The sequence below is a fragment of the Motacilla alba genome, chromosome 9 (genome assembly GCF_015832195.1).
Source record: "Motacilla alba alba isolate MOTALB_02 chromosome 9, Motacilla_alba_V1.0_pri, whole genome shotgun sequence".
In the NCBI taxonomy this organism is placed as follows: Eukaryota; Metazoa; Chordata; class Aves; order Passeriformes; family Motacillidae; genus Motacilla; species Motacilla alba.
The window spans coordinates 13,047,043-13,070,608 of record NC_052024.1 but is presented as its reverse complement, the minus strand read 5'-3'; the positions used below and the strand labels follow the sequence as shown (position 1 = coordinate 13,070,608).

Here is a 23,566-nt window from a genome sequence, read left to right as displayed (position 1 = left end):
AGGAGTGAACAGTTTATCATATCTCAGTTTCTTAGCACAGCATACCCTTTCTACTGTGAATATAAAAAACTAAAATATTGACATCTGAGAGCTGCTATTATTTTTCTATAATAAAGTCTTAGAATATGCTTTTTCTTTGTCTTGGCTCCTTTTGATGCTAAAACCCTGCTTGGGCTTCTTTGTGGATGCATTAGCATTATAATGAAAGCTATTATTCTTAAGGCTGATGTTATTTAAAAGGAGCTTTCTAGGCCTTGCTTTAAGTTGCAAATTAAATGCATTAAATTCATTCTCAATAGCACTTATGAATTTAATGAGAAGCCTTGCAATTCTGCTTTGAGCTGAGAGTGTTGAGTTGCTTGGTGAATACAGATGACTGACCTGCTGCAAAGGGTTCGTTATTGGACTTTTGCTTAGTATTTGAAAAACAAAAGTCACAAGTTAGTTTTACTAAAGCTAATATTGACTTAGTGTACATTTTATATGTTTTGGATCTGGAATATGACTGAGATTAAACTCAGCCCCTGAGAGATGTGACAGGACAAATTAATTTGAGCAAAGTCTTTCTGATTACTTCACATAAAAAGGCAAGGCTCCAGTTTTTGATCTTAACAGAGAGAGAACAGGTTGGTGCTGAAACTTGGTTTGGTGTCCTATTGAGACTCTTGTTTGTATTTGTATGAGATTCTTAGCACCTGAAGATTTTACTCATTGAACAACCATAAGATACTGTGTGGTAGCATTGGTGATGGTTCTATAGGTCCAGGTTGCCTTTTGGTTGTTCATTTGTCTCATACACAAAACTCTAGTTCTGCTACAGTCTCCCTCAGCAGGTAAGAGTCTGTCTGTCACTGCTGCTTTACTTTGGCTTGGGTAACTGTGGTGCACATTGTTCCTCACTAGGCTGTTTCTGTAATAAAGATTGCAGTGAAGAATTCAAAGAGTAAGTACACACTATGTTTGTCTTCAAATCAGTTCAGGTCATCCTCGCCATCTGTGATTTTACTGATATTCTGCTGTCTTTCTGTAGCCCCTTCAAAGCTATATATTATTTTTAGTTCAGAGTTTTAAGTTCATTTGAGTTCATTGTAAAATGCTGTGGGGTTTGAGGAGGAAACTAGGTTAGAGAATCAATTTGTTGACTGAGTTAAAAAAAACCCCAACAACAGCAACCAGATAACCCCTACAGTTTAGAATATCTAACATGCTAATGGCATGTCTTTAAAATAGTCTGCTCACTTAGATAGGATTTTCAAGAGCCGTGGTTCACTCTGAAAAAGGTGAGATCTAAAGTAACATCACAAGCATGTCGACTGATCCTTTTAATCCATAACGTCTTGGTGGAGATGTCTTTTCCTTTTGGGGCTCCAGAAACCTTTCATATCTTCATTACATTACTTACTTGAACTGATGTTACAGCTCCAAGGTGAACTTGCCTGTACTCAAAATCTTGTTGTTAAACCATTTTGTACTAACTTATCTCTCCTTACGTGGGCAGACCCTGACAGGCTTCAAACTCGCCTTCTTTATTGCTGTGCTTTCTGTCCAAACTCTCTTTGGAGAGACCTGGATATCATCCAGGTGGAGGTCTAGGGGTTTTATTCCTTTGTCCTTGGGACGCCATAGTAATCTGTCATGGCAAGCTACAACAAGAGCCTCTGAAAAGGGCAGCAGTCAGTAACACAAATCAGAAACCCAAAGTTGTCTTTGCATCAGTGCAGAATGTTAGGAAGGCTTAATCCTAACCACCCATGGGTTATGGTGGCCATCCTGATTAAACTTATCATTTCCCTGGTTGGGTAATAGTGAATTGTTCTTCTGTTAATGGTATTGTCTTGTTTGGCACTTCTGCTTCCCATTCTGTGTATTCAGCATATTTTGCTCTCTGGACTGGCTTATCAACAATGACAGGACTCCTGCCTGGCCTGCGTTGGGGCTTGTGTCTGTGCAGTTCTCAAAATTCAGATACATTCTTCAATACCAGACTTGAAACATGATTGCTGATGTTCAGATACTTCTACATGGTTTTAGTTCTTGTGAAAGTTGTTAATTTTTGATTTGATTTCTTTGGAACTCTAAAGTTGGGGCTATAGGAGAGTACATGTGTTGTGTTTCATTTTCAAATGCTCTTGAAACTACATTTTGTTTAAAGTAGTGCAGAAGTACACTTGGGAAAAAATACATGTCTTTAAATTTATAGCTTAACAGCGTAAGTCACTGACATCGTGGTACTAAGGACCTGCCAAGGCCACAGGCTGGCACTGACTTAGGGATGAATAGGACAGAGGTGGTGCATGAGTTTAGTGCTCGATGTGTGTTCAGTTAGATCCTCTGGGCAGCACACTGGGATGGCATGGATTGGGAATGAGGATGAGTGGCAGTTGTGCTTTGTTCTTGTCACTGTCAGACTCCATGAAACAGTCTATAAATCCCTCAAGGTATTTTGAGATGAGTATTGACTTTTGTGATTTTGAGGAAGATGGATGCAAAGTTCTGAAAATAGCACACACTTCACTAGTGACATGTCCTGTGGCATTCTAGGATGTAGTTCAGAGAAAAGATGCAAAACTGCACTGCCAGACCTTAACCTATATATCTCTAGAAAGAATCTATGCCTTTTAAATATAGCTTTGTCAGTGGGTATTGGATCAAAATTGTTTCTTACCACTTTTAAATTTTTGTGCACTTTGGAAGATATTTTATTTCCTACTTTCAAGAAAAGATGATGAATAGGGACTTGTTTTCATCAGTCAAGTCATATTAACAGAAGCTACTGATTTTGTAGTATCTGCTCGAAGGCAGTGGGAAGGGTAAAGTACAAAATTATTTTTGGAGTATTCTTCCGGCTATTAGAATTGCTTTTTGAAGTCATGAAAGTTGATGATCAAAGCTTTAAAAAAAGACCTTTGCAGAAGATATTGCTGGTGAAATATTAGTACTATTTTCCCTTTCTATGAGTATTGTTGTTACTCAGCTGTTGAGTGGGTGGTAGAGAATGTGGAAAGAAAATGATTCTTGAAGAAAAACTACTTCTAGAAGATTGCTGGTACTTTAACAGATTGCTGCAAAGTGTGCACTGTATATTTGATGCAGTAATTTAAAGAATAAAATATTGATGATTCAGCTTTGTGTTAGCAACAAATTGTTCAGAGTTGGTATTTAATATGAAAGCACAACCTGATCCTGAACCCTCTCTGGTTATGAAAAATCACTTAGCACTTGATATTAGAGTAGAGCAGCTCATGCTAGTAATTAAAGCAGTCTGTGGAGAACGCTTGCTTTCTGCAGTCAAAAGATGATCTGCCAAACCTGTGCAGCTTCAGTTACACAACTGCGTTTTCTGGCTTAGGTTTGTGCATGTCTCCTGCTGCTTTGCAATGATGTCTAAGTTTTAGCTTTTATATTTTTCAGATTTTGTACCGCATTAGTGTATAACTCTGAACTTCATATAAAGTGTTAGCAAGTTCTCTTCACAGTTTAGTCAGACAAAACAATCCTTTTCCAGCCCAAGAACCAAGGATACCGTTGCAGCTTCAGGCACTAAAAGTATAAACAGGGAGTTGAGGAGAGCAATCTGGGAGGATGGGACTGCATAACCTGGAGCTGTGATTGGACAATTGACCCCAATATGGAAATGGACCAAAACTTATAAAAGTGGGAAAACTCGTGACCCTCATCCATCTTGGGTGTAGCCTCAGTCAGGCTCTGGTACTGCCCAAGGTATATCCTTAGAAGGCCTTTTAATAAATCCCTACTTTATTCCTTTAACACTGTCTAGCCTCTGTTCCAGGTAGCCTCTCTAGGCATCAGCATGAGTTTTTTATTCTACCAGTGTGACTCCAAGGCAGACTCTGCCTTACCTCCCATGAGGATATAATGCAGATTGAGAGATGCCCATATCTCTCAAATATCTGATTAATTATTTTTAATAACATTCTTCTTGTCTTCTCTTTCTTTTCTTGTGGTTTTTTTTTTCGTTGTTCTGTTTTCATTTTGTTTACACCATGGTTGTTCTATATAAGCATTACAACACTTGATTATGCTGTAGTCATTTTCTATACTGGCATTTCTACCACTGAGATTTCAATGCAGCCTGAGCTTTTTCACTGGAGAGTCTCAAGGCACACTATGTTGCATGGATTAGGTGTTTTGCCTGTATCTCTTGTTCTTGACTGTGTTTTGGTGCTTGGACTGTTGCTTTTGGAACTACAATTGCCTTCAAGTTTTTGTTTTCTTTTAATTCTTGATATCTTATTGATATCACCTCAGGGACCAAAGGCATGATGACTGTCTGAAAAAAAAATCATGCCCTTAGCAGTTTTCTGCTGCATAATGTTCCTTCTTTTGCCACTGAAATCAAAAGGTCTGAAAGCACAGTGCACATATGTGAATTCCTTTGCCTCATCTTTTGCATTGTCTTCCCATTTTCTGCTTGGAGGAGAATTTAGGAAGCCAGACAGCTGAGTTTCCAAGAATGTGGTATTCAGCATCTCTTCCCCTTGCCCTCAGTTTTCTTACTTAGCACTCGTAAAAGCAAATTTATTTTTGTTTTAGTCAACACACTACTTGGTCTGTGTGTTTTCAACAAAATTGATGTCTCCAGGAATAAAATGTTCCTTTTAAATCAAGAACATCATGTATTTGGGGATTTATTATGTATGCAAGACAAAAGCCCAATACCCCAAGCCCCTCTTCTGCTTCTTTTCTACATTTTAATGTAATATACATTAATATTGTCTAATAGTAATTAGACAATGTCATTCTGGGTACTGATATGGAAGTAAAATGGATGGTATAAATGCATCCTGCTAAACCTCAAGCAGTCTTGAATGTCTCTGGAAAATAAATGTTTGTGGCGTCCAAAAGCTGCCATTTCGAGCAGGCTGTTGCCAAAGAGGCTACTGATACAGGGGCTGCAACACAAGACAGCTCCATCCCGGGAATCCCTGCAGGCTCAAGAGTTGCCTCAGAGCTGCTCGGTATTAATGCATCTGTGCACATTTCCCAAAGGAGAAAAAGTTACGATGTGCTGGGTTTGAGCTATTTACCTTCACGCGCATCCTCAACACGCTTATCTTTACCTCTGCCCTTCAGTATCAAAACCCACAGGCTCCTGGGCTCTCTGGAGCAGAACAGCCTGGGCACACCTGCCCATATGTATTAGGGGGCCCCAGGCCTCCAGCTCCTGAATGCTTCATGGGCCAGAGACAACCCTGCTGTTTGCCTGCACAAGTCTGAGAACGTTGGTATGGCCAACACATTTCTGGTTTCCTGTCACTGGCCAGAAACATTTGTCTCTGCGTTATGAATATTGCATTAATGAAACGTTTGGCAGCTCTTGATTACATCCCTTCTGGACAGAAGATGAGACGTGGCAGCTCTTGGTGATTAGAGGAGCATCTGTCAGTACCTATTTATCTCTTAATATTCATGCTATAAATAACTGGAAATGTTTGTACTTAGGTCTGTATGTCTCTTCCTGTATTCTGTGTGTAAAAATTCTGCTGACTCATAATTTAAATATTCACATTTGCTGTTGGAAGATGTAATGTGAGATGGAGAATAACCATGTTTTAATGCTGTGAACTGATGAAACCTCTCCATGTTAGCTAAATACGATACAACTGACCTAATCAAGTTGTTTCCTATGGGCTGGTGTCCTTCATCCTCATCATATCCAGCACCAGAAATTCAGATCCACAGCATGTTCCTGGAACAGACCGCTAGGCAAGAGGCAGGTGCTGCATGCTGTGCCAATGCTGGTTGTGTGTACCTGCTGAGAACACTGTGGCCACTGACTTGAGCCTACTTCTTTCCTCTGTAGGGCTGGCATTGTAGGTGTATATAGCTGTCAATTTTCATAGAGATTCTGAAAAATTACATTTGATCCTTCCCTTTTTCTAGAATTTAAAATAGGCTGGTAAAGTTAAATATTCAACAATGTGATTAAATCAAGCTGTTTCCTCTTTTTGTACTTTTTTGAGGGAATTGGAGAAGGATTAATTTTCAAGCTTTTTTTTGTTTTGAATATTCAAATAAAAAAGTAATATAGAGATCATGCATCCTTAGCATTAAAAATTGAATGAATAATAAAAAAACTCATTTAAACATACATTTAAATGTTCATTTAAATATCTTAAATTAAAAAATATATATTTTTAACAGTATGTGCCTGAAAGTTGTTTCGTGGTGCTGCTGCATTTCAAGGAAATACAACTCCTGAAATTATTAACACAAAGTAATTCTTGTTATTATTATGGTATTAAAAATACTTTCTTTGACATTTTAGTGTTGAAATTTGTACAGTGTGTCTGCCCATTCACAATTCATATACTTCCCATCATAAACTGCTTGTAAATTCATTAACTTTCTGCCCCAAGATGCATTCATAACAGCAAAAGGATTAAAAAATTTTCTGGATGTAAGCCTTGGAGAAGTTTTGAGGTGGTAAAACGGAGAAAAATTAAGGGATTGTAGGAGATTTTGGGAGAAATAACCTTTGGAGCTTCTTTATAATAGTCAGATGACTTTTGTTCTCTATTCAATAATTTGTGCATTGCATTGATTATTTGTGCCCAGCAAATTGACTGTTGTGTGGTGGTTCAATGGTGCTCTTTAAATAGAGTGAGAGAGCACAAAACATGCAGACCTAGCTAATGCAGAGCATGTAGGGCTTCTTCCTACGACCATAATCTAGAAAACACATTTTTAACTTCCTCAGGAAGAAATATTTTCATTTATTTTCCCTCCATAGTTTGGCTGGGTATTTTCGGTTGGCTGTTTGGTGCTTTGCTTTTTTTCCATTTGGGTTGGTTTTTGGGGTTTTTTTGGTTGGGGTTTTTTTTTTCCCCCCAAAAGGACTCTTAGTGTTGTGACTTTGATGAGTGCTCATGGTGGTGAGATGGGAACGCTCAAGCGCTCTGATGCGATGGGGAGCCCGAGACTGGAACTGCACGAAGCCGCTCATCTGCAGCCGAAGCAGCTGCCGCGGCACCCGCAGCGGGCCCCGTTCAGCTCCTGCACACTGCCAGTGGCTGCCAAACACAGAGGGAAATTTGTAAACCTACGGGACAGTGTAAAAAAGAGCCCTACAAAAAGCACAGCAAAAGTAAAAGCTGCTAGTGGTTGGGTGTCTGATGGCTCCTGCTCGAATTGCTTTTTAGCAAAGGTAGGTGCTGCGCTGCGTGTTTGGAGATGGGCATTTTTGTGCAAACTGTAGGGAGTGTGTTGAATTTTTTTCTTTCTGTAGTTTTATCCCAGATGTTTCTAATGACTTTCTTACTAACTTTTCTTTTGTATTTTATTGCTAGAACTCAAAGTAGCTATTATTGAAATCAGATTGGCAAAGGAATACTTGTTCTCATGTTTTCCAGTGATGGTTGCTGCACTTTATACAATATGGGGGTTTACAGTAATTCCTTGAAAGCAGGGAAAGTTTCGTTTGCTTGATTTTTGCTCTCCAAAGTGTATCTTTTTGTTATTTACTAAGAACAGAATTTGCTGAATTTTACAGAATTCGCTGGTTTAGTTAGTCTCCTTGAAGTTGTCTGTAGTGCTCTGATTTACCTACAGACTAGTTGGTATTTCCTCACTGAAGGACTTACTGTGTGTGGGTTACACAGAAAAAAACACTTTGGAACAAGGCAGACTTAAAGGGGTATCTCATATTTTGCATGGGTAGGGCCAAATTGGTGCTTGAGCTGTTTACTTTGATCTGTCATCTAAAGCCTGTGTTGTTCTTTCAGGAGCCACAGGTTTATTGCACTGAGTGTTTCCTGCATCCTTAGCAAAAGGCATATTAATATTTTTCCAGACCAATTTAGGTTCTCCCCTACCTTCCTCTTTTTAAGCACTTAAAATATTGTGCTTTAGTCTGTAGATGTAAGAATGCTTTAATGACATTAGGATTAACTCTCAAGATACCAAATATATTTTGTTCTTGCATCTTTCAGTAATTGCGATGTTTTTCACCAGCTTTCATTTTGGGAGGATTGACTTTGAGCTGAAAAAACCCTGTAGAGATACCATATGTACATTTAATATGTGTTGCTGTTCTTGGACTATTAATGCAAATAGCATTATTTGCTATTACTCTTTAATTTGGTGGCTGCTATTGATGTGTGCTGCTTTGTATTTTAAGATATCTCAAACTTTAAAAATGTTTAATACTCTTATGTTCTGGGTTTTTTGTTCACTTTCGGGATTTAGTGTTTTCTTTTGTCAGCGTGCTTCATTATTTTTAATGATCACAAGAATGTCTTGGAACATCTTAATTGCAAGAGCTTTGATCTGCTGTTCAGCTTGTAATGTTGATGATAGTTGCCAGCAGTTTGTGTTGCTGACAGCTTGTTGACAACCAGTATGTGAACATCTCAAAGATATTTGAGTCAATGTTTTGCTCAAAATGCCGTTTGGAATCTTATTCCCTTGCAGCTTAAGTGTCACTAGGTTCCCTGCTTATTATTTTAATGAAACTTCCTTAGACCAAAATTGTCCTAGTCTGCAGATGTTTGGTAAACCTGTGTGAAGATCTGTGAGAGATAAATTGAAGCTGTTTTAGCACCTTCCACCCATTTCACTAAAAGGTTTTCTTTGATTTTTGCTAAGTTTAGAAACCATAAAGTACTTCTGATTTTTCTTCTTTATCAAAGAGGAATATTAGCTTTGTTGAGCGCTGTTAACTTCAGTCCATTTCCCCGCTTTTGCACTCTGTTGTATATTGGTGAAGGGATTCTGTTGTGAAACCAGCCTACAAAAAGCCTGTTCATTGACCTGAGCAGGTTTTTTGTTGGACCCCAAAGTCTCAGTGCTGGAGGGGGAGTGCCTCGGTGTATGACATAACCCACCTGGGCATGTCCAGCTACTTTGGGTTCCTCACCATCAGTGCAGGGCTGGGAACGTGCTGCCATGAACAGGGTCATCATAGGGGCTGTCTGCATTGTAGTTAGGCTCCAAATCCATGTGCTGCTTCATAGTTGTTTATGGTGTTACATTTCAGTCTTGTTTGTTTGAAACTGTTTTTCTAGTTTTCCTTATTTTTGACACTTTGTTGGTGATTTTTAGCCCACAGAAGCTGTTCCTTCCTCTTCTCCCATTGTCCCTGTGATCCCTGTCCCACCAGTCCCTGCTGAGACCATCCCATCCACCATACCACAGGTTTTTATTCTGTTTTGTTTTGTTTGTTTTAACTTGTTAAACTTTTATTTCTTTAATTTGTTTTGTTGCTTTGTTGAAATACGGCTTTTACTACTCTGCACTCAGCTTTGAGGTGAGCTGTTCAATAACTAGAATTTCACCATAACATTTGTTCATTTTATGACAGCTTTTAGTACATTAAAGTATTTATATTTTCATATAGAAGTGACTAGTAAGTTGTGAAAAAACTAAAGAAAAAATAACCAGAAGAATGGAGAGAACCAATAGGATATTTAGTGTTCACATAATAACTTTGGAGCCATTTCATCCATACTAAAATGTTACTGCTTAATTTATTTCTAAAGAAAATGTTTTCTTATCTCCTATAAGTACTTCATACCTGTCTTTCTTTGGCTGCACTTGCATGGTGTTTCTCATGTTCTCCACCCATTTATTGGTATTACTGTTTTGGGGGACATTTAGAATTACAGAAGAGATCTTTTTACCTCTTCATTCCTAACATATTTGACTCCTAAATTGTTTTCCTTCTGAGCCTTCATCCTTTAGGTCCCATAATGTGCCCACACTCCCTAAAACAGAAACCAAACACTGTCAAGATGAGTGAAGGCAGTAACATGAGTTAATGTTAGTATTTCCCATGTAATTTGGAAAATGTGACCACTGCATGGCAAGCCATGCAACAACCCAGGATAAACAGCAATTACATTTTTGCCAATAGATTGTCATTCTGCTTTTAGTTTTTTGTGACTTTACTGTAACTTTCAGTGCCGACATCAGAAATGATGAGGGCACACCTTCTGAAAAGATGGGTCAATTTTTGGAATTGTTTAGTGACAGATATTTATTAACTTTAAAAGGAAGCTAAGCCATCCAGAATATTCCTTGAAGATTTTTGTAGTATGTATGTCAGTATTTTTTTTTCTTAATTTTTACTTTCAGGCTACTTGACTAAACTTGCAACAGGTGGTAATCTTTGTCTTTGCTGTCTTTTTTATTTATTTTTTTTGCATAATCCATAATTAGCAAAACTTTTTCAGTTGCCTGTTTTATAGTGCAATTTCCAGTAGATGTGTGTTTATTTGAATTTCTCCCCTGTGCTTCTTCCACCAGGAAGACCAGAAATTTGCTTAGTTTTAGAAATATTCCCTTCTAAAAGGGGGATTCTGCCCACATCGAGATTTGAGGTGGACAGGCCAGTGCAACCATGTCCAGACAGTACCTTTGGAATGCCTGGCACACCTTTTTTCATTCATCTTTGAAAAAGATGGTAAATTGCTGCTGCTCGATGGAGAGTTTAGATAAATATAGGAGTGTTAGGAACAATCATCTATCTTACAGAAGGGGTTTTTCATTGGTTGGCTGATTTGTATCTCAAACACACTGTTCACCAAAGCTCACCTACTAACAGCAATTTTGCTTTTAGTTGCCTTTTTTTTAAAACATGAAAATAAGAGCACTTCTCTGCCTCAAAAATGAAAATCATGGGGAACCAGCTTTCACTGGCACTGTGTATGTTGAATATAATTGGATGTTACAGAATCCTAATAGTAAATAAAAATACATTCAAAAATGTAGTGAAAAGAACATGACTGAGCAATTAAACCTTGCTTTCTTCTGAGCAAAAACCATAAAAACATATGGTTTGACTATATTAATTGTAACCTTAACAATACATTATGGTGAGGAATAATAGATTGGGATTTTTAGTACAGGATTTTAATTTTCATTTACTCTTATTTTGATAGAACCTGCACTCAAATAAGAAGCAGAAAGGAAATTTAAGTTAGTGGCAGAAAATGGCTGTGGAGGATAGTGTTGTTGTGACAGAGATTTTTATTGTGACATTAATAACTAGTGCTTAATGTCTTTATTGCATGAAATGTGCCAGTGCTTCTATTGAGAGAATTGCTGGGTGAGAAAGGCTTTTGATTGCATATTGACAGTCATATGTGTCATCCTTTTTGTTTCCTCTTACTTTTAATTGTCTGCTCTGTTAACATGTGTAGATCCCACCTGATTTTAGTTCTTATTAAAGGACACAGGCTTAATTTCTGACACTTGATATCAGATTGATGGCTCCTGTCTAATGATGGGAGATTATTCATCTCAGCCTTTTGAAAGGCACTTCTGAGTCATCACTTCCTCGTTTTGGGAGCTTTTAAAAATCATAATTTCTTCAGAAGTATGTTGCTGTCATAGTAATGAAACAAAAATGCAGAATATGAATAGGTTAATGCAATTGTCATGTTTTTGCAGGTCTTAACTTTACCTTTGCATGAGTTTATTTAATACTGGTTGCTTTTGCTGCCTATTAAACTATCCCTAAATTTATTTACACACACACACACACACCTAGGAGATTGAAAAAAGGAATGTCTTAATTTTAAAGTATTTTTATACGTATTAAAAACCTCCTCGGATTCATTAAAACAATAAGGAGATTAACTTTGTTTAGTGCCACTGAACTTAATAATTAACAGTATTTGGAGCCTGGAATATATCTGGACACTTTTTTTTATTTGTTTGTTTGGCTTATGTTCCTGGAGCAGGCTAGATGCTGCCTATTTTAAAGGCAGATAGTTGATGGATAATTGGGAAATCTCTTTTATTTGGAAACATTTCAGAGAAATGACATCAGTTCCTATGGATTTTCTTTTAGTTGAAACCACATTTTTCACAGAAAAATTCTTAGCGTATGAGACTAATAGTGTAAACTTACTCTACTGGTTCCTGGCTTGTAAAAATGCTAATATTATTTCAGCTTTCTGTGGCAATAATCTCTGACTGCTTATGCTCGTTAATCCTTAACAATTTTCTGATGGAAGCCCGTGCTGCTGCGGGGTCAATGAATGTCTGCTATGGGTTTCCTTTTGCAAGTCATTTTGTAGGTCCTGTCTTGCTGAAGTTGCATTTCTGGAGGTTTCCATTTTACAGTTTTTGAAGGGGGTGGTTCACTGCTCTTCCCATCAAGGGAAGAAAGGGAAATCGAATCCACTGAAAATTGGTTTTGAGATAGTGAGTGGTAAAACAACCTCTGCATATCATGCCACAAGTACTGGGGCAACTGGCATCATGTCAAATGGTAGCATGACTCAGGTTTTCTTTTGAAAAACAAGGTAATAAATGTCGGAACTTAGATATTAAATATGATCTCAGACTTCCCTAACGGTGTGGTTTTATGTCAGGGAAGCAATTTGTCCAGGATAGTAACAAGTGTTTTAGAAGGTCAATTTTGAGATTCTCAAGGTCAGGCTACCTTTTAACAGAACTTTGAGAAAGCCAGCAAGTTAAATGCTGTAAAATTATCATCAATGGTGCATTTTCTTATGCTGTATTTTTTTTTTTTGTTTCATTTTTAAAGGCAAATCCCCCTCCAGTGCTGGTGAATACAGATTCTTTGGAGACTTCAACATATGTAAGTCTACACTTGCTTTCAATTCTAACTTCAATTCATGTTTTATGAATATAGTTTGGTACAGCTGTTGTTGCTGTTTAAGAAGATCAGTTTTATCTCTCTGATGGTGCTTGATTTTGTCAGCTCTCATGATGGTTATTTAAACTCCTTAAATAGCTGTTTTGTGAAAAAAAATGTTGCAGATTTCAGCTGGGAATTTTTCTGTGTACCAGTGTATGGCAGTGCAAAACACAACTGAGATCCCAGAGGTTCAATGTTCAGAGAAGGGTTTCTTCAACTGTGCAGGCAGATCCTTTAATATTTAATGTGCCAATTCTGTTCCACTTCTCATAAAAACATTTCTTCATGCAGTGGCTATACTTAAGGTTTTAGTGCCATAAATATTCATAAAGCTGAGTTGATTCTGTTTGAAACATTAAGGTAATAAATTTAGTTATGTGGAGGCTGAGCTGTTCATTTGTCAGGCATAATTACAACATTTACATACAAACTCCTTCATCCAGGGGAAGGCCCTGGAAATAAAGCTTGGCTTAGTGGGTGTGAGATCCCTTTAAAATTTGGAAAAGATAGACTAGGTCAGTGATTTGATCATGTGATATATTCTTGCTCCTGTCTCTGCTAATGTTTGTTTTGTTAGATGAATAAATTCAAAGATAATTTTTCAAAAAAATAGAGAGTATAGCACTAAGCCAAAGGAGAAGATAAAATGATGGAGGTTTTTGTTTGCTCCTGTTTATCTAGATGATATTTTAAATTGGATTAAAGACTTTTGTACATGGAAATAAGAGACTGCTTAAATATATTAGGATTGGCTTTGTTTTGTGTAATGACAATGAATAGGGAAATGATTAATCATCCTTGTTATTTATTTAATAAAAAAGAAAAGAAAAGAGCACTGCACACTGATCAATCATCATGAACCTTTTGCAGGTACTGTAATGCTGGATGACTGCTTCAGTTAGCACATGTTGTCATTCCTGTAGATAATAGCTCAAGGACTAAGCTACCATCAAAACTTCTTGATCACAGTGGCTTCTTTTGTGTTGGTGTAGCAATAGATCCAGTTTCATGGATTCAGGAGGTCAGGACCTCATCCCTTTCTAATAGAGAAATATCATGTGTTAAAACCTCTGTATCTTTTTCACTGAACAATCTGCTAAGGGCATAATAATTTTTGAGGTACTTTGCAAAGATGATAATCTGTATTGTGTGGAATGGATATGGCTTCTATTGTCAGGGGGAGATATAATTAGGGAGTGAGGGATAAAAAAGCCTGATATTAGACAGCCTGTAGAAGTCACAGCATTGTCAGCTTTTGGAGCATTTATGGATATTAAATAAACATAGGAGGAAGGAAGTATCTTGATCTTAATTTTATTTGGGGTGAATTAAATTCCCTTTTTGAAGTCTGTACTAGAAAACGGTCAGACTTTAAAATGCCTCTTCTATATATGTTTTTTTATCTTTAGTGTGTTAAGACTACAGAAGTCTTTCCAGATATAGAATATCTTAAGGGTAGACAAGGTCCTTTGTAAAGTAATAATATAAATGTTATTTATTGTCTTGTTAAATATTTCATCCTAAAAGGCTAGAAATAGCAAGTTGTTTGTAGCTGCTGTAGGTAACTGTGGAGGAAAGAATTTGAGTTCCAAGATATCTTGGAAAAAAGCTTACTCTTGAATATTAAATATGGTTGAGAATTTGTTATTTAATTGGTTTTGGTTAGTTTTGATATTTTTTTCCTTCTGGTATCTGATTCTTTCCTTGTTCTGTAGGTAGCAAAGAATGTGGGTATCCTTTCTAACCAGAGGATGACAAGGCTTCTTTCTAGGATTTCAGTTTTTCATCAAGCTTTATAAAGTATTCTTCTAAACTCTTCTTCTCTTTTTGTCCCTGCTTTAAATTGCAGAACTTTAGTATGTATGTGACATGATAAATAGTAGTAGAAACAGTTGTTAAATATTACTTTAGAAAGGTCTTGCCTATTTCTCATGAGAAGGTGGTATAAAGCATCAGTCTTTGATTTTTCTCTGCTCAGTGTGGAACAACAGGAAAATGCTGCTCTGCTGTTCCTTACAATTCATCTCTACCCCACATTCTTATTCTTTTTTCTCAGTTTCAAGTTGCTGTATAGCCTGAGGATCATCTGAGGACCTCCAGAGCATTTTTTCTTTCTGGCAGTCAGGAGCAGAGGGCCTGTGCCCTACAGCAGTTGTGTAGAGCAGTCTGCTCTCTGAACAGGCAACTTTTAAACTCGTACAAAAAGATTGTCTGATTCATAAATCCAGAGTGCTGTGAAAATCACATGTCCCCTCTGAGCCCAGTGGTCACTGTGAATCAGCTGAGATTTGATGGGAGTGAACTTCCAGCCAAGCAAAATGGGTTGTGTAAAGTGTAGGATTCTCTCTAAGTTTCCCTTCTCTTTTTTATAGGTCAATGGCACCGATGCAGATTACGAGTATGAAGAAATTACTCTTGAAAGGGTAACATGCTAAATGTCCTCTGTACTCTGTTTGAAATGGAATTTATGATACTTTAATATGAAAAATTGCAATCCAAACTAATTCTTACTCTTTCTTTTTTTTATTTTTTATTTTAGGTAGATTATTTAACCTAATAAAAAAAGTACATTCAGCTGCTAAGCAGGAATTGAAAGTTTTATTAATATCCTTGACCATTGAGAGTAAAATGGGGGAATGATCTCTTCTAAGACATCCTGCATCTAATGTTGCTACCTAAACTTGTAGAGACTAACAACAGATTCTGATTTAATCTCCTGCATTGTTATTTTTCTCACAGGCTTTTACTTATATACTCTTAAGTTTTATATTGCGATTACAAGTGACACCTTGTCACATGCATTTCTTTGTTAGGTTTTCTACGTTGAGATCTAGCTCAGTTCACTTGAGGTGCACTGTTAACAGAAAGACAGAAAGAAATTGTTTTATCTAATACCTGTGCAGTTCTGGTGGTTACTGAGAGGGTGAAGAGGTCTTGCAGTTGATGGTAAGGGCAAGTAATCCTTGAAGAGAAAAACGTCAGTCTGAATCTCTGCATCTGTGGGGCTATATTAGAGTGGGGACACAGGTTATTTAAAGGCTTTTCTCTGGGAAAAATAATGTGTCACTAATAATTTAATGAAGAGCAAATATTTGTATGAGTAATCTGAAATAGCTAGCACATTAGAGACAGAAGATTTTAAGTCGTTTATCAAGCTCAGTGAGAAAGCTGTGGGGCTGGAACTGTCTCTTATATTTATACAAGGACTTATGTTCTCCTTACATGTATGTAAGATGTAATAATACTTATTTTCATAGAAGGCAGTTTTAAATGTAGCCTACTGCTTAAACTGTCTTTGAATATTTTTATTTTCAGTGAAAATTATGTAGATTTGGTTCTATAGTCTATCAAATACACCAGCATACCTTTTCCACCAAATATAAGTGTGCTAATTTTTTTCATCCTCTGTCTTTAGGGAAATTCAGGACTTGGCTTTAGCATTGCAGGTGGTACAGACAACCCACATATTGGGGATGATGCAAGTATTTTCATTACAAAAATTATAGCTGGGGGTGCAGCTGCACAGGATGGAAGATTACGGTAGGATGAAATTCTGTCTTGGGTTACTAAGTGCTGTTATTGTACTTTAAAAAGTGGATAGAAAATTTTGTTACTTTTAATAGTTTTGTCCTCCTGCATTAAATGTTAAATGGGTTTTCCTTACAGAAGTGTTTTGTAAGTAATGAAGAATGTTTGAGCGGATCAATATGTGAGTCCCAAAGTAATAATATTTGCAGTTTAGGAAAATTAAGTGAACTTTTTCTGCTCTGTAGTATAAATTTATTATGCCATATATTTCATAGTCCTTAATTGAAAAAAATGCTTAGAAAGGTAGGATGGGTAACTCTTGGTTACCCATATGTGGATTTTCTGATCCACAAGATAGCTGAGTTTATTAACAACCCTTTTTTATGTTTGGTAATAATTCAGTGTCTTAACTTTCCAAAGATAGCCATCCACTTGGTTTGTAGGACTATTTTTTTTCCTCTTTTGTTGCCAAGAACTTGGCCTGTCATTTCATGTGCAAATACCTGATGTATTATAGGTTTTAGTCCTAATGAGCTTAGTTCAAGGCTTCATTTTAGCTTGTTGGCCATTGTCAGAGGTACATCTGGCAGGACACGGTGACAGGTGGGCCTGGTGTTGCACTTAGTGTAATGAGGGCTCAGTGTTACTGCAGCAACATGTTAAATGGACTGGAAGGCCAGCACTTAAACTGCTTGTGAAAAGCGAGATTGACTTGTTCATATCATGGCTTAAAACTAGTATGTTTTCATTGTGTGCCTTCTAGGTTTTGATTTTTTAAAATTTGTTTTATAGCTGTAAACAAAAGGTAATTTTGACAAACATCTGTTCAAAACACTGTCAAAATAAGGTACATATTATAAGGTGCCCTCTTCAGCCATGAATTAAATATTCCTCTTAAATATTTTCTAGTGATCCTTGATTTATTTTTAAGCACTAATAATTAATTTTAGAACGTTGTCTTGAATGAGTAGAATTTGGGAGATAAATCTGTATTTTAATGTGTTGAGTTGTATGCTAGTGTAAGATAGATAAAATATGAGGCTGCTGATGTGTGCACTCTGCTGTAACACAAGAGCTGAGCATGACTTGCTGTCTCCAGGGTCAACGATTGTATCCTGCGAGTAAATGAGGTGGATGTTCGGGATGTGACACACAGCAAAGCCGTGGAAGCGTTGAAAGAAGCGGGATCAATTGTACGATTGTATGTCAAAAGAAGAAAACCAGTCACAGAAAAAATAGTGGAAATCAAACTTGTGAAAGGCCCCAAAGGTATGTTGGAAATCTATAAAGTTTCTGTTTCATTAAAAGTATAGAATTGGAACTGTTCTTGCAGAATGCCGAGTTTTCTTTTCAATGATAAAAATGTTTCTGATTGTATCTAGTAATTTTTAAGTACATTGAAATGGGAGTAAAATACTTAATTGGATTACCTAGTAAGGATGTTTGAGAGATTAAAAATAATTTAGGGAAATTATTACTGGGCAATATGGCTATAAATACATAGATGCTATAGCATGGTGATGCTTATAGCTCTGCTGTGCCCATACTTCACAAAGCATGAGGTAAATGATCTAGCTTTTGGTTTTCAGAATTGTGTAAGTGTTATGTCTTTTCTAGAGCTTTATTTTTTAGAAAATTATGGAGTTCACTTGAAAAGACATCAGAATTACTTCAACCAGACCCTGATTATATAAATTTGTATTATATAAGGAGTGTAATTATTTATGTAAGAATTTAAATCCAATGACTGCAAAAAGGGTTTCTTGAGTAATGCCTTTATCTTCAAGCAGGTCTTGGTTTCAGTATTGCTGGTGGTGTAGGAAATCAGCATATACCTGGGGACAACAGCATTTATGTAACCAAAATCATCGAAGGCGGGGCAGCACATAAAGATGGCAAACTTCAGATTGGAGACAAACTTTTAGCTGTAAGTAAGAGCTGCATTGTTTTAATGGCCATTCACTTTTAGGCTCAATAGGGGCATGATTCAATTTGTGGTTAAGCTGCCTGGAAATCAGTGATAAAATTAAATCTGCATCATTCAACACCATCTCATCAGGAAATCTGAAATCTATTCCTCAGCCCAATGTTCCATGCAAAACCTGTATAAATCAGCATGTTTATTTCTGATGCCTGCTATTATTTTTCTGGGGTCTGAGTGACAGAATTGTAAACAAATGTACAATGGGATTGTTTCTCTTCTGAAAATAGAAGCATAGAATGGAACTCCTTGTACTGGTGGCTGGCCAGCCTTTAGCCAGCCTGTAGTGAAGCTGCTGCTTATATTGCATTTCAATGTTTTTAATGATTTTGAATGGTGTTGTTATTTTTTTAAAAGCTTAAAATAACTTCAAAGTTGGATTTTTCTATGCACAAAGTAAAAAGCACCTTTCAACTTCCTGAAATTCAATCCACAAATTTTTTGTCCAGATAGAAAATACATTGCAGAACGTAACTTTCTGTCTCTGTGTTTAACTTGTACTGGAATTACCAAATACTGTAAAATGACTTTCAGTCTTTAAGAGTGGTAGCAATTAAAGTCTATTAAAAAGATATCAACAAAAGGCTTTTAGAAAACTTGTAGGAAACTTAAAGAATACAGATGCAAGGAACAGAGTTTTCCCCCCACAATTAACAATTGGCAAAGCCTAGTTGTTCTTACACATGAAGTTAAATGATGAAAGTGTCTTTAGCTCCTTGGGTTCAGTTCAGTACAAGCTTTATTTCCTTTGTTGCCTGGAATTATCTGCAGAAGTTTCTTCCCTTTCACAATAAGGGATTTTTTTAAATGGAAGTGCTAGTGTTTCACTCTAATAGCTATAGCTTAAAATAGTTGCTGTTTGTAGTTGAACTAGCTCTTGTTACTTGGCATGTAAATCAGTTATTCTGGGACCTTCTCAAGTTTTGATCCCTGCTTTTTGACATCATGCCAGAATATATTGTCCTGTTATAAGGTCTAGAACATAATTATGTCATGACAAGTTGATGTGAGGTTTATTCTTATTAGAACGATCTTCTCTCAATGTAATGCTTGCAGTAACACGCTGTATAAGTGTGCACAATTAGTACATTTTGAGAATCCTATTTGTCCCATTAGCTCCCCAAAATCATCTGTGCCTCCTTTTCAATGTTGTGGTCAATACAGTTTATAATAATCTTTGATAGGAATACTTGTCCTTCTCATACTTAACAAGGCATCTCTTATATAATTTCATTAACCAGGTATGTCTGTGGCACGTGAATCCTAATAAAGACTCTCAGTGCCAGTGTTCCAACAGCCTTCAGTGAGTGTCCTATGAAAACTCTTCATTTTTCTGGGTTAAGAATGCTTGTTTTTCTCTTCAGGTCAACAGTGTTTGCTTAGAAGAAGTTACTCATGAAGAAGCAGTGACTGCCTTAAAAAACACATCTGACTTTGTTTATCTGAAGGTTGCAAAACCCACCAGCATGTTCATGAATGACAGTTATGCTCCTCCTGACATCACAAACTGTAAGTTCATCTTATCTTTCTGCTTTAATGAATTTTCCCTTTAAGGCATTAACATATTTCATTAGTATTTTAATTGTTGCAAGCTTAAAAAAATTATATGAGGCAAAAATCTGAAATAAGTTGATTAATGAGGAAAATTATATACTCTACAGAACAACAACAATCCAATAGCTTGTATACTGCAAAGACAGCAGCAGCAGGGTTCCAGGTGTGTTTTTGTGGCTGTCATGGCCCAGTCCTAGAGACTCAGTGTTACTCTTCACTTGCTGATGAGTAAAAGGGGAGAGAACAAGTGTCTCATTCTCTTGGGGTGTGAAGAGTAGAAAGCAATGCACTGTGAGGGTGTTTGGTGTCCTGTAAACTAAAGAGGTTGGTGATGCTCTGATGGTTTTCCTGGTTTTGCTTGAACTTCCATATACTTGAATAAACTGGGAGGATGGGGAGTTCTTGCTCTGTTGCCTGCCTGTGAATGTGTTAAAAATTCCATGTTAACTTATTTGAAATCTGACTTCAGTTTTGACATAATTATTGACAATTTGAGTGGAAAACCAGTGAATGCTGTATTAAAAAGTAGTTACAAGAATTTCTTGTTGACATAAGGGTACTACTGACAAGAGTACTTTCAAAGTCAAACATACAAATCCAGAAAGTTCAGGGTTGAACTACAATGTAAAGAAATATTTGAGGTGAGTATACTTAAGAGGGTTATTACAATTTAGTTGTTGAGAAAGGGAAGATAATGAAATAACTGTGTCTTTCCAAGACTGACTAGACTGATTTTTCTGGATGACCACTTTTACTCATGTTGTCACATGAAGTGGTTCTAGGACTTATTTTAGGTATTACTTTGTTTCCTGCCATTAGATATGTGCAACTGATATGTAGCGCTGATCTGTTTAGGTACTACTTCATGTGGAAAAAAGGAACACTTTGGGACTGACAGATGTAATTGGAAACAGTATAAAAAGAACAACAACTAAAGTGCAGCACAACAAAGACTGAAGTACCTTATAAGCCCATCATTTATTGGCAATAGCTACAGTATCTTAAAATCTATTTATAAGCTGATTGAATTACAATTTGAAGGTAATTAGGTTTTATCTCCACTGTGTTATTAGAGGGATGCTCTGGAAGGCTCCATTCTTTGACATATTTAATTTTCAGCCTCCACTGATTCTTCCCCAGTTTTCTACTCATATATATTATGGTTAGAGAGCAGCCTTTTCCCTTACTGTATCTAGTTTGTTTAATAACCTTTCCCACTGTTTCCTTGGAAGGTAGACTTCCTGTTCTCTCTCCATATAACTGGTCTTTTCATACATTTCACCTGGAATTAATATATTTTGGAAAAGAGAAATCTGGTGTTTACCTAGTGTTCCTGGTAATGTTGCAGTAATGCCTTTACACTGCTGTGGATTGGGATGTGACAAACATTGAACTGTCTCATCTCTTACTGCTGCACCTTGACTCAATCATTGGAATATTTACTTTGTTAATCTTTTGTGGGGTCAAAGACAAAAGTTTAAGGAGAGGAAGGCAGAGAAGGAGCTGATTCCTGGTAATTTGCCCAGTGTTAATAAATCAATGACAGTGGCAAAAGTGGCTGTTGGTTGTTGGACCTCTTGTCATGCAGAGATACTAATTTCTCTCAAATGGTGGATGAACTGGTGGCTCAGTTCATTGAAGGCAATTTCATCATAACACGGATCCATAAGAGAGTGCTGTCTTCAAGAGTACCTTCTCACCATGTCCAGTGGCTGGACAGGTCAGGGAGGTTCTGTCTGTTTTTGACTCCTAATTAATTTCAAAGTATTTTTGTGCTTTTGTGTGTTGGTACAGTGGCTGGACAGGTCAGGGAGGTTCTGTCAAGGGTAATCCCACATGACTGCCATGAGGATGTCCTCTGCCATCTTGCCATGAGTCCTTGATTTCTCAGTGAGTGTGACTTGGTGTCACATCCATTACCAGAGATAAATGGCCTGCTCACACATGTAGGCTCCCTTTGTCCCATTGCCATCCTTCCTCCAGAGTTTCTCTCTGTTTGCTCTCCCTCTAAGGGTGATTTGAGAGATGGTGGCATTCTGTGCAGCCCATCCTTTGTGGCAAATGTATTCCTATCCTTTTACTGAGACCAGAAAAGCCAGACTCCTGACCTTGTCATGTACCTCAAGCTCCAGCAGCTGCTTCTGGGAACCTTTCTCCTCCAACTCAAGTATTTCTGAAAAAAAAAAGTCATGGAAGTTTTTCTCAGATCCCAGGCATCTTGTCTCTCTGTCTTTATCCTTTAGTGACCCTTGACAAGGTTTGTGGGCTGTCTGTACTTTTGAGTAGATTTTCTGAGTTTTATTTCATTTAGCTACAGTTCCCTTGAGTTCTCTATCTGAGGATACTGTGTTTTTCACTGTTTCTGGTAGACCAAAGAACATTCCTCTGCAAAGTGCTGGGTTCTTTGATGAAACTTCAGTCTGTGTCTTTTCCTTACAACAGGAAAGCCTTTTCTACTCAAGGCTCCATGAGCTTCAAAGTGCAGCTGGCTGTTACTGCAGCTGGTGAGGAGACTGAACCTACTGCTGGAATTTTGAACCCAAAGCAGACCTAAAGGTCTTGCTGAGGTGTTTAATGACTTAATTGCAGGAAATCAGTTTAGTCTTTTTCTCAGTCTTTCACTTATGAAGAACAACTGTGTGTTTGTGAGCTGCTAAATGCCATTTTTTCAATACAGGGCACAACAAAAGCTTTTCCAGTGCCTCTCAGCATTTGCACATTTTCAGTAGGAATCTCAAAGTGAGACCTCAATCTCCTCAAAGGCTGATTCTGCCTTTGCAACCAGAAAGACTGCTTTCTGCAAGAAGCTGCTCACTTAGATAGAACTCTTGCCAAAAAATGGTGGCACCTGTATGTAGTATTTTATATGCATTTAGCAGAGTGATACAGGGCTCAAGACCTTTAGATTGGGGATTCTGAAGTGCTTTTACCAGATATTAAAGAGGTATTTTCTAGGATCACCTGGATTGTGAGTCAGTGTTGAAACAGTTACCAGACTTCTTTCTTCACCTACTCATCTGCAGCTGTTCTGAGACATGTATTTGCAATCCTCCTTCCTATTTCTGTCCATGAGAATCCTTTTAGCCAGGTTCATTGGAGTTCAGTCCTACCACAAAGGAGAAGTAAGATGTGCCCAGAGGCTCCCTGTGAACATGTCTACTACAAGTGATGTTAAGGTAGAACCTCTATTATATGTGAACTGCTCACTTACAGAACCCTTGGGAGGGTTTTTTGTTTGTTTATTTTATTTCTGGTTTGGTTTTTTTTTTCCTTTTAGTTTGTTTGGGTTTTTTGACTGTTCTGTTTTGGTGTTTTTTTTGATTTTTTCTTTTTTTTTTGTTTTTTTTTAATTCTCATTCTGTCAGAAATATCTAAAAGCACAGTGCACAGTACTTGGTACTATGCAGAACATGCCATAGATTGCTCACTGTGCTAACTTCTGTGAACTTGGCAATTAATTCAAAAGTCCAAATTCAGAATTTGGTTTGTCTTTAAGATTTTCCCTCTGGACTGGTCTTGTTTAGTTATAGGGCTGCCTCACTTGCCCTGGTGATGAGAATTTAAAATGCAGAGCTAAGGATATTAAAGAACTGTCCAAGAACAAATTTCAGGTTCTAGGTTTTGTGCAAAATCTGATTTCTTTTAGCACTCCTGTAGTAGGAGTATCAGCTGCACAGTCGTGTGGCCTTGTCAGATGGTCTGATGGCTCATATGAAAGGACCAAATAAGTTAGTATCCATATATATAATTAAATTATTTGATATTTCCTTGGGGTTAGTGCCTTAGAATCAAGGGATGTTTGAAAAGGAGGTTTCTGAGATTCTGATTTATGGCAGTATTATTGGGAAGAGTACAGATGTTGTGCCAACATT

The 23,566-nt window shown here is 37.2% G+C and overlaps 1 protein-coding gene across 28 annotated transcripts in view; it reads left to right on the top strand.

Moving 5' to 3' along the window:
- DLG1 (discs large MAGUK scaffold protein 1) overlaps positions 1–23,566 on the top strand; it is a 144,922-nt gene that overhangs the window by 78,552 nt on the left and 42,804 nt on the right. For 16 of the 28 annotated variants that reach the window (XM_038146135.1, XM_038146131.1, XM_038146130.1 and 13 more), the window contains 7 exons: positions 9,064–9,156; positions 12,518–12,571; positions 15,004–15,054; positions 16,047–16,171; positions 17,259–17,428; positions 17,950–18,086; positions 19,505–19,649. In XM_038146135.1, the coding sequence (XP_038002063.1) occupies positions 9,064–9,156; positions 12,518–12,571; positions 15,004–15,054; positions 16,047–16,171; positions 17,259–17,428; positions 17,950–18,086; positions 19,505–19,649 (775 nt within the window). Of the gene's footprint in view, positions 1–6,196; positions 7,169–9,063; positions 9,157–12,517; positions 12,572–15,003; positions 15,055–16,046; positions 16,172–17,258; positions 17,429–17,949; positions 18,087–19,504; positions 19,650–23,566 lie in introns of those variants that run through there. The other 12 variants (XM_038146136.1, XM_038146134.1, XM_038146133.1 and 9 more) reach the window with 2 other exon arrangements.